General features: G+C 41.3%; 1 protein-coding gene across 2 annotated transcripts; it reads left to right on the top strand.

The window, feature by feature from the left end:
• The first annotated feature begins 3,192 nt into the window (after positions 1–3,192).
• LOC113568806 (zinc finger protein RFP-like) lies at positions 3,193–10,526 on the top strand. Of its 2 annotated transcripts, none has more exons than XM_035519857.1 (7): positions 3,193–3,274; positions 5,055–5,638; positions 5,729–5,824; positions 8,976–9,209; positions 9,303–9,450; positions 9,745–9,771; positions 9,877–10,526. In XM_035519857.1, exons 2-7 carry the CDS (start codon positions 5,057–5,059, stop codon positions 10,431–10,433), a joined length of 1,644 nt encoding a protein of 547 aa, XP_035375750.1. In that variant the 5' UTR covers positions 3,193–3,274; positions 5,055–5,056; the 3' UTR covers positions 10,434–10,526. The 2 variants fall into 2 exon arrangements, with proteins under 2 accessions (XP_035375750.1, XP_035375751.1); XM_035519858.1 differs by having other exon boundaries at positions 3,229–3,317.
• Positions 10,527–10,816: the final 290 nt, after the last annotated feature.

Below are 10,816 nucleotides of genomic sequence, written 5' to 3'. Positions count from 1 at the left end.
GAACCTCTTTCCTTGAAGTTCTTGATGATTCAATAAGTGGTTGATTTAGGTGCATCTTACAAGCAGCAATGTCCTTGCCTGTGAAGCCCTTTTGATGCGATGCCGTCATGACATCACGTGTTTCGTTGGAGGTAATCATGGTTAATAGAAGAAAACTTCAAGCAACACCACATTTTTAAAGCAACAGGTCTACTCTTCTAATCAGCATGGCAGAGTGATATCAGCTGCCTTGTCCTCATTAACACTTTCTCCTGAGCTAACGAGAAGATCATGATGTTAGCATTCCTTGCCATTTGTGGCAGAGCTGAAATGCAGTGGCTGGAAAGCAGTAATTTTTGTGATTAATTAATTTGACTTTGCAATTAATTGCAATTCATCCGATCACTCTGTGAAACCCAAAATTTGTGCTTGTCTCAAAACTTTTGGCCACAGCTGTACTATATATACACAACAAAATTAACCTGCACTACTTGGCAGATCTCTTATGATAAAACACTATAGAATAAAAATATAGAACTAAATAATTTTTATGATAAATATTGCACATTATTTCACAGGATAGAAGGATAACTAATATAGAATAAATACTGCACAATATCTGTGGCTTAGTACAGTGTGTAGAGTTCAGGGTATAGCGTGTGTAGTGTTCAGTGTATAACATGTATAGAGTTCACACTATATAGTTCAGTGTATAGAGTTCAGTCTGTAGAGGTCAGTGTATAATGTGAATAGAGTTCAGTGTATAAAATTCAGTATATATAGCTCAATGTGTAGAGTTCAGTGTATATTGTGTATACAGTTCAATGTACAGAGTTTATTGTGTAGAGTATAGAGTTCAATATATAGAGTTCAGTGCACAATTCAGTAGTGTATAGAGTTCAGTGAGTAGAGTAAAGAGATCAATATATAGAGTTCACTGTAGCGATCAGTGTCTAGAGTTTAGAGTTCAGTTTACAGAGTTCAGTATGTAGAGTTCAGTGTACAGAGGTCAGTATATAGAATTCAGTATATAGGGATCAATGTGTAGAGTTCAGTGTATTGAAATCAGTATATATTGTGTGTACAGTTCAGTTTACAGAGTTCAGTGTGTAGAGTATAAAGTTCAGTGTATATTGTGTATAGAGTTCAGTGTATAGAGTTCATTGTTCAGAGTATAAAGTGTATAGAGTTCAGGTTACAGGGTTCAGTGTATAGTGTCCAGTGTACAGAGTTTATAGAGTTCAGTGTGTAGTCATTCAATACTGCAGCATTGCTGCCATGTTCCCCCTCTCAAAGCCTTATAGACTTGTATATACATACATAATCTAATATATATGTATACATTTCTCATATATCATGTGTATATATATATATATATATATATATATATATATATATATATATATATATCCCATATTTCATGTATGTTTATATGTACATATGAGAGCATACTGTCACCACTGGACTAGATTTGTTTTTATTATATTATTTTATTATTTGTTTATTTTATATTAATTTATTTTACCTTGTACAAATACTTATTTCATCACTTTGTGTGTGTGTGTGTGTGTATGTGTGTATATATATATATATATATATATATATATATATATATAAAGTTTTCTCATCTTTACTAAGTAGATCAGTAGCATCAGAGAAAAAAAATTGAATTTTGTTGTACAATTCTACTGTAATGGCGCTTGAACCCAGGTCAGATAGGTGATGACAGCAACAGCCTGCTGGGTGAGCTACCACGCTTTAATGGTGGTGGGCCTGTGTGCTAAACAGTTAGATCTAAGAACAGGCAGAACAAGAGAAGTAAAGTCAGCGGTGGCGAGTTGAACCCTGGCTGCTTTGCTGCGAGGCAAACGAGCTCCTGCTAGAGTGCGGCGGCCATAGAAACGACCTGCGTGTATATTGCACTTCAAAGGAATGGAGGATGACAAAGCGAGAGGAAAAACTAAACACCACGCCGAGCGTGGAAGAATGGCAGCCCTGATCCACTGGGGAAAACCAAACTAAAACTTCCCAAACAAAACCAGAAAACAGAGGAACTTTAGTGGCTAAGGGAAGCCTTGGGAGAGAAATAGACTCGAGAGGGAAAACTGGAGAAGGGACATGTAAAAATACAGACACCCTTGCAGAGCAGAAGAGAGGTGTAGCACAAGGGCTACCCAGAGTTACTGGCTAGGAGCTTGACTCAGCACTTTCACAAAGACCCAGTATTGACCGGGTCACTGGGCTTATATAGATCTAGACTAGCTGTTGGGCATCAAGCCTGATTGGTAGTGTGCCTGACTCAATGCCTCCCTCTGGTGTCTGGAGGGGGCCTCAGCCTGCTTCCAACCCTTACATCTACTATATTTTATTCTATTAAATTCTGTTCTGGACTACCTTATGTAGATATTTATTTGATTATATATTAATTTATTTTCCCATGTACACATACTTATTTCACCACCTTGTTCATTTTAGTTTTCTCACCTTCTTTAATTAGAAACTCATCAGAGAAAGCAGATGTGCTGCCTTTATATTTTTTTGAAGAAAAGTTGATAATGTCCAAATCACTGTCATACTTTAAAAAGTATGTTGGAATACTCTCTTTTGCAAAACAAGGCACACAATTAAGAAACAATGTTACAAAGCTAATAAATATTACTAAATGTTTTCTAAGTCTTAACTGAGTCTATGAAAACCTGACTGAATAGAGGTCATTTTATTATGAAAAAAGCTGTTGTAATGTTTTCATTTTTGTCTTTTTCTTTCTCTGTAAATGATACATTCATACTTTCTTAAGATCAGAATGTGTGTTTACCTCTGTTATCAGTTTGCTCACTTCACACAGAATGAGTTCACAATATAGTTTAAAAAATGTAACAACAACAAATATAACGACAACAGACATTGTGCACACAAAATACTGTATATGCATGAACTGGTACTCTCCAAGAAAATGTTCTCCCAGTGCAGCAAAATATCAAAGACCAGCTTTTCTGTCCTCACAGGGTGTTGAGACCCAGCGCATCATACGACACTTTGAGCGTTCAGCACAAGTTTTCTCTGTCCGGCTTTTTGAGTAAAAGAGGCGCATAGAGACACTGTAGGTATACATAGCAAATGTCTGCCATCTGGCGGTCAGAATGTGTAACTACATTATGAAATAACTGTTAAATGGTGGGAGGGGCCTCAGGATTTTACTCTAGTGAAACGAAAGTTAAAAGAGAAAACCGAGTCAACACCAGAATCAAGCTCACGGCTTCTCTGGAATTTCTGAGAGGAATTAAAACCAGTGCAGGTAAACTAAGAGGTGGAACGTTTTCTTAATCTGCAGTGTTGAGGTAAAGTTGGAAATGATTCTGAGTTATACTTAGATGTACAAGTTTATTTCTGTAGTAGTGTTGCTGTTGAATCTACTTCCTGTAGTTAAACACATTTCTACCGTTGTACAAACTATTGTTTACTTTGACAATTTTTATAAAAGTGCTTTAGGTCTGTTAGATTTCAGACATACTTTACATTGTAAAGTTCAAACAGTTACTGTTTAAGTAGACAGAACTAGAGCAGACAGAATGTAGCTCACATAAAGAACAGGTATGAACAGGATGAGTCTGGAAAATGTGATTGATTTAAGATGGTAGCATTATAATATATATATATATATATATATATATATATATATATATAAAATACACACACACACACACACACACACAGTGTGTACAATTAGACAAGTATTTTTGAGGATTCATTTTACTATTCAACAACTACAATGCTCTTGGTTAATCCAACATGTTAATAAACCTCAAACCAGAATATTTAAGAAAATAAAAGTGAGGTTTTTGTTTACTTAGAAGAATATGTGTGTGCATAATTATTGGACAGCTATTAGTGTGCAGATTATTACACAACTGCAACGGTGGCCCGAGTGCCGCAGGATGCACAGACTCCGTCGATTTAGTGAGACGTTTAATGACAGAACATTGATGACACTTGCGGCACTCACACATAACGACGAACAGTGTAGACAGGAACACCGATAGATCACGCTAACAATGGCCGTAACAATACCAATGACTAGCGATGAGGCACACACAGGCGGGGGTTTAAATAGACAGACAAACAGGTAACATCAACCCCTGTACAGGTGTGTGCCATGACGGAGGGTGTGGCTACAAACAATGGCGAATCCTCCCTGCACGCGGCAAAACATTTGATGGTTCTGTGATCACGCCCCAATATCTGGGCAATTTTAATTTTTCTTAGTAATGCTGCATCCCTCTGAAAGACCTTTTACAATTTTTGACTTTTCAGAGTCAGTTAAATCTCTTTTTTGGCCTCTTTTGCCTGAGGAAAAAAAGCTGCCTAATACTTATGCACACCTTGATATAGGGTGTTGATATCCTTGGGCCACACCCTCCCTCATTACTGAAATACACTTTACCTGATATGCTTAAATCCAATAAGCATTCAAGTTTATACAGCTTGGTGTTGGGAAATGTGCATAAAAATGATGATATGGTCAAAATACTCTTGCTTATAGTGTATTCATGTATGTGCATGCATAAATAAGCAGACATGTATTCTGTTTCTATATTCCTTCTCTCTTTTCCTTTATATACAGTTACACAATCAATTATTAATAATGAAATATAAATATCACTACACATAATTGGCAAGAAACAAATACACACACACACACACACACACACACACACACACGGGGACATGCACATAGACCCACACATGCATTTTTTCCCCTTTTTTTGAGGTACTGATACATATTTCATTTGTACAAGTATTTACATATTTCACATATTTTATGAATTTAATGTTTCACCTTTTCTCTGGCATTTTCTATTTTTGTGTTAATGTTCTCACTCTTTAAGTGATAACTGGTGAATTATGTATCATGACTAAAAAAGTCTTAATGATCCCCCAAACAGGGAGGATGCTGGTATTTATTTATTAAAAGACAATGTATACTGAGTCTTCTTTGACTGAATTACTGTGAAAATATTGGGAAGTTTTTGTGGATTCATCTCCTTCTCATGGTGTCTGTGTGTCTGCTCTGTCAGTCATGGCTTCCTCCAGCAGTGTCCTGTCTGAAGATGAACTCCAGTGCTCCATCTGTCTGGATGTGTTCACTGATCCAGTCAGTACTCCATGTGGTCACAACTTCTGCATGGTCTGTCTCAAAGAGTGCTGGGACAGCAGTTCACTCTGCCAGTGTCCAGTTTGTAAGGAGGAATTCTCTAAAAGACCTGAGCTGCGTGTGAACACTTTCATCTCTGCACTGGCTGCTAAGTTTAAGAAGTCAGTTCAGATTAAATCCACTAGCAGCCCACAGAAAACTGTCAAATCTCTGGTTCTGTGTGACATCTGCTTTGGGTCGAGAGATGCAGCCCTGAAGTCCTGTCTGATCTGTGTGACCTCTTACTGTGAGACTCATCTGGAATCTCATGAGAGAGTCACTAAATTGAAGAAACACCATCTGATCGATCCTGTGGAGAACCTGGAGGACTACATCTGCCAGAAACACGAGAGACCTCTGGAGCTGTTCTGTAGAGACGACCAGACATGTGTGTGTCAGTTCTGCACTGAGGGAGACCACAAAACTCACACCACTGTTCCTATAGAGACAGAGAGTGGAGAGAAGAAGGTAACAGAGATTTTGACATATTTGAATCTGAAAGGAATTAATTATGATATGCAGGAGTTTGATTTATTGTAATTTGTCTCTCTGCTATAGACTCAACTGGGAAACACACAGGCAGAAGTTCAGCAGATGATCCAGAACCGACTGAAGAAGATTGAGGAGATCAGACAGTCTGTGGAACTCAATAATGTGCGTGTGAATGTAAGGTGTAAGATGGTGCTGGTGAGGTCGACTGCCGTTGTGACTGCTCTATCCACACTTTGCACTTTTTTTGTTCCTTTTTGCTCTTTGCGCTATTTTCACGATCTCCCCTCTAAAACCCTTCTCTCTGCACCACGACGCGCATCTCATACAGCAGAGATGCTCTTATTTCTCTTGATATACATAACAGTCACCTCAAGCCGTCTCTAACCCCGGACCCAAGCTGGCTGATGGAGATCCTGAGGGAGAACAAAGGACATGACATGAGGAAAAGGCCTCGAGGAAAGCGAACCAGCGTCAGGAACAGGCTGAGGGCTCGGGCACACCGAGCTCCCTTACTAAGCATCCTGGTAGCCAATGTCCAGTCTCTGGACAACAAGCTCCACGACCTCTAGGCCAGGATAAAGGTCCAGAGGGACATTCGGGACTGCAGCCTCCTCTGCTTCACCGAGTGATGGCTGAACCCAGCAATTGGTGGACAGACCAGTTGGTGGCCGCTTTGCAGGACACCCTGGATGACGCAGACTGGGACATGTTCTGGCACAGCAGTGATGATGTCAGCAACTATATGGAGACAGTAGTGGGGTTTATTGGGAAACTGGTGGATGATACAATCCCAAGAGCCACCATCAAGACGTTTCCCAACCAGAAGCCATGGGTGGACAAAACCATCCGCAAGGCTCTGAACTCTCGCACTGCTGCCTACAACGTGGGGATCATCAGTGGGAACATGGACGAATACAAATCTGCGGCATACGGAGTGCGCAGGACAGTGAGAGTGGCGAAGTGGTGCTACGGGAGGAAACTAGAGTCACAGTTCCAGCAGAGTGGCTCTAGATCCTTGTGGCAGGGACTATGATCATGGACTACAGGAGCCCACCCTCTGGACTGATGAGTGTGGATGAATCTCTAGTGAACGAGCTAAACACATTCTTTGCTTGCTTCGAGGCTGCATCTAGCACCACTAACGCTAACAGTGCTGGCACCAACAACGCAAATGGTGCTATCGGCACAGCCAACGGCGCATGCGCAGAGCCCACCAGAGGACAGTGCCCTCTCATCATCACAGAGAGTGATGTGAGGAGTGTGTTCAAAAGAGTGAATACCAGGAAGGCAGCGGGACCAGACGGCATCTGCGGGAGAGTCCTCAAAGCCTGCGCAGACCAGCTAGCCCCTGTATTCACCGACATCTTCAACCTCTCCCTCACGCTTGGAATTGTCCCATCCTGCTTCAAGTGATCCACCATCGTCCCTGTGCTAAAGAAACCTCCACCTTCCGGCCTCAATGATTACTGCCCTGTTGCCTTCACATTGGTCGTGATGAAGTGCTTTGAACATCTGGTCATAGACTTCATCACCTCTTCACTGCCAGCTTCCATGGACCCACTGCAGTTTGCATACCACCACAACTGCTCCACTGGTAATGCAATTGCACATCTGCTTCACACCACACTCACACTGACCCTCATGGACAAAGGGAGGGGTAATAATGTTAAAATGGTGTTTGTCGACTACAGTTCAGCATTTAACGCTAGACTCACTACCAAGTTGGAGGACCTGGGACTGCATCCATCCCTGTGTGACTGGATCTCCAACTTCCTAACAGACAGACCACAATCAGTATAGGTGGGCAACTGTGTCTCATCCATCCTCACCTTCAGCATTGTAGCTCCCCAGGGTTGTGGCCTAAGCCTCCTACTCTACTCACTGTACACATACGACTGCGTGGCCACTTCCAGCTCTACCGTCATTGTCAAGTTTGCTGAGGATACCGTCGTCATGGGCCTGATCTCAGACAACGATGAGAGGGCCTACCTGGAGGAGATTAAAGACCTGGAAAACCGGTGCCAGGAAAATAATCTCTTCCTAAACATCAGTAAGACAAAAGAGTTGATTGTGGACTGCTGCAAGAAACAGGAGCGGCACTACCAGCCTGTGAGGATCAGTGGAACCACCATGGAGAGAGTAGACAGTTCAGGTATCTTGGAGTTCACATCTCCCCACCACATCAACTCCCTGGCAAAGAAGGCTCGTCAGCGTCTTTACCATCTCAGACGCCGAAGAGATTTCAGACTGCCCTCCAAGATGCTGCGGAACTTATACACCTGCACTATTGAGAGCATCCTCACGGGGAACATCACAGTCTGGTTTGGGAACTGCACCAAGCAAGACAGACAAGCACTCCAGACGGTGGTGCGTTCAGCAGAGCGCATCACTCATACAGAACTTCCTGACCTGCAGACCATCTATTACAAGTGGTGCCAGACCAAGGCCAGGAGGATTGTGAGGGACCCCACCCTTCCCAACAATAGGCTTTTCTCTCTGTTGAGGTCAGGGAAGCGCTTTCGCTCCCTGAAGACTAACACAGAGAGACGGAAGAGGAGCTTCTTCCCGCAGGCCATTCGGGCTCTGAACCAGGACAATTGATGGAACTGATGGGATTACTGTGGACTGGACCATTGTTCATGATAACATCATACACACTCACACAGTCATACATGCTCTTACAACCTATATTTTGCTATCTGCACTGCGCCATACTGCACACCTTCACCCCAAACTGGATAACTGCACAACTGCGCAATTGTATAACATCATACACGTTCTCTTATACACCCATTTTTTGTGCTATTTTCCCTGCACCATATTGTACTGTGTCATATTGCACACCTTCACCCTAAGCTGGAAATTGTAAAAATTGTAAATCTGTAAAATTGTATGTTGTATATAATCATATTCATACATTCCCTTTTGATTCATTATTTATCTGGGCATATTTATTCATTCATCCTCATTCGCATTTATCTGTTTATTTTTTCCCCCAGACAATTTCCACTTTATATCTTTAGTCTTTATTTTCTTCTTTCCTTTTTAAATACATTTTATGATCTATTCCAGTTAAACTCACATTACCCTGATCTGTATATTTTTATGGATCTCTCCTTGGCAATGGGCAGAGCAGTCACCAAAGGCATTTCACTGCCAGTTATACTGTGTATGACTATGTATGTGACAAATAAACTTTGATTTGATTTGATTTGAACTGCATCACAGCAGTGGTCTATATGGAATATTAGTAATGTAACCACCCATAAAGATAAATTAAACACCATGAGGAAATGTGTTTGTCTCCTGTTAGAAAACCACAGAGAAGGAAAAGGCAGACAGTATGGAGGTCTTCAGTTCTCTGGTGCGCTGTATTGAGAGAAGCCAGGCTGAGCTGCTTCAGGTGCTGGAGGAGAAGCAGGAAGCAGCAGAGCGGCAGGCTGAAGAGTTCATTAAAGAGCTGCAGCAGGAAATCACTGAGCTAAAGAGGAGAGACACTGAGCTGGAGCAGCTCTCTGACACCGAGGACCACATCCACCTCCTACAGGTCAGAGTCCCTCTGTTTCTCAATAGCAGTGCAGCACATCACAGACAGCCCTCCCCATCCTGAGGGGGTTCTCCTCTCTCGTCTCTCCTGTAGATGTACCCGTCCCTGTGTAGCCCTCCACACACCAAGGACTGGACTGACATCACCATTAACACTCCTCTGAGTGTGGAGACTCTGAGGAGAGCTCTGTCTCAGCTTCAGGAAACACTCAGGAAGGAAATGGAGAAGCTTCCTGAGATCAGTAAGTATTTAGTGATCAGTAAGACCTTGAGAGTTGGAGTAGAGGGGTTGTGTTGGAATGTTGTGTTTATTGTGCATCTATATATAAATCTCAATTATTTAATCCTATGTATTCTTCCTTTGTCATTACAGATTATTCTCTGTTAACAATGTTCCTCAGTGTTCAGCACTGTGCCATGAGTTCTTTCATGTCATTCTTACAGTGCTCTATTATAGTTTACACTAATCAGGTTTTTAATGAATTAAAATGTAAATCCCAACTGTGAGTGATTGTCTGTTATTCTTTTCCAAACAGAGCTGAAGAGAATTCAGCAATATGCAGGTGTGTGGGCTCTCACTGGTCACATGACTAAATATATACAGCATGTCTTCACTATGACACACTGTACACTGTTAAATGGGTTTAAACTGTGTCTCTTTCTCCCAGTGGATGTGACTCTGGATTCTAATACAGCTCATCCACATCTCTTCCTGTCTGCTGATGGGAAACAAGTGAGACATGGAGACACACCACAGAATCTCCCTGACAACCCAGAGAGATTTAATCTTTATACTGATGTGCTGGGAAAGGAGGGGTTCTCCTCAGGGAGGTTTTACTATGAGGTGCAGGTCAGAGGGAATACTGAGTGGGATTTAGGAGTGGTCAGAGAGTCCATTAACAGAAATGCTGATATTACAGCTTCTCCTAAGAATGGATTCTGGGCTGTGTGGCTGAGGAATGAGACAGAATATGCAGCTATGGACTCTCCCAGTGTGTCTCTCTCCTTGAAGCAGGCTCCCAAGAAGGTGGGGGTGTTTGTGGATTACGAGGAGGGTCTGGTCTCCTTCTATGATGTTGAGGCCAGGTCTCATATCTACTCTTTCACTGGTCAGTCTTTCACTGAGAAACTCTATCCATACTTTAGTCCCTGCCTGAGTGATGGAGGTAAAAACTCAGCACCTCTGATCATCTGTCCTGTTAATGACCTTAGATCTCAGGTCTGATTTTTATTTAAATGGATGGTACTTTGACAGTAGCGAAAGCGTTTATTTATTGACTGAAAATTTGATCCAATTAAACCACAGATTAATTCTTTATTCCAGTCTTCTTACAGTTTATTATTATTTGGAAATCCAGCATCTATACCACATTAAATTCAGTACTTTACATAAGATTTGATATTATAAGAGATGAAAAATTAATGTCTGTATATGAATGACTTCTACCACATTACAATATAGTTCTTAATGCGACACCTCACCCAATCTGTCCAGTCATTTAAAAACAGGCTGTAATAATTTTATAGCATATTTCATTTGGGTGAGAAATTTACAAAGTGTTTAATATATGAAAATACAACAAAGTGTGTACAATTGTATGGCACAAA

This window comes from Electrophorus electricus, chromosome 19 (genome assembly GCF_013358815.1).
Source record: "Electrophorus electricus isolate fEleEle1 chromosome 19, fEleEle1.pri, whole genome shotgun sequence".
Classification (NCBI taxonomy): domain Eukaryota; kingdom Metazoa; phylum Chordata; class Actinopteri; order Gymnotiformes; family Gymnotidae; genus Electrophorus; species Electrophorus electricus.
This window is presented reverse-complemented; position numbering and strand designations above follow the sequence as displayed.

What these genes read in the sequence shown, in the direction of transcription:
- LOC113568806 (XM_035519857.1), top strand. Translation starts at nt 5,057, where the DNA reads ATGGCTTCCTCCAGCAGTGTCCTGTCTGAAGATGAACTCCAGTGCTCC. An exon ending in CAGAGAGTGGAGAGAAGAAG is followed by an intron (nt 5,639 to 5,728) that starts GTAACAGAGATT and finishes TCTCTGCTATAG; the next exon opens with ACTCAACTGGGAAACACACA. An exon ending in GGAGAAGCTTCCTGAGATCA is followed by an intron (nt 9,451 to 9,744) that starts GTAAGTATTTAG and finishes TTTTCCAAACAG; the next exon opens with AGCTGAAGAGAATTCAGCAA.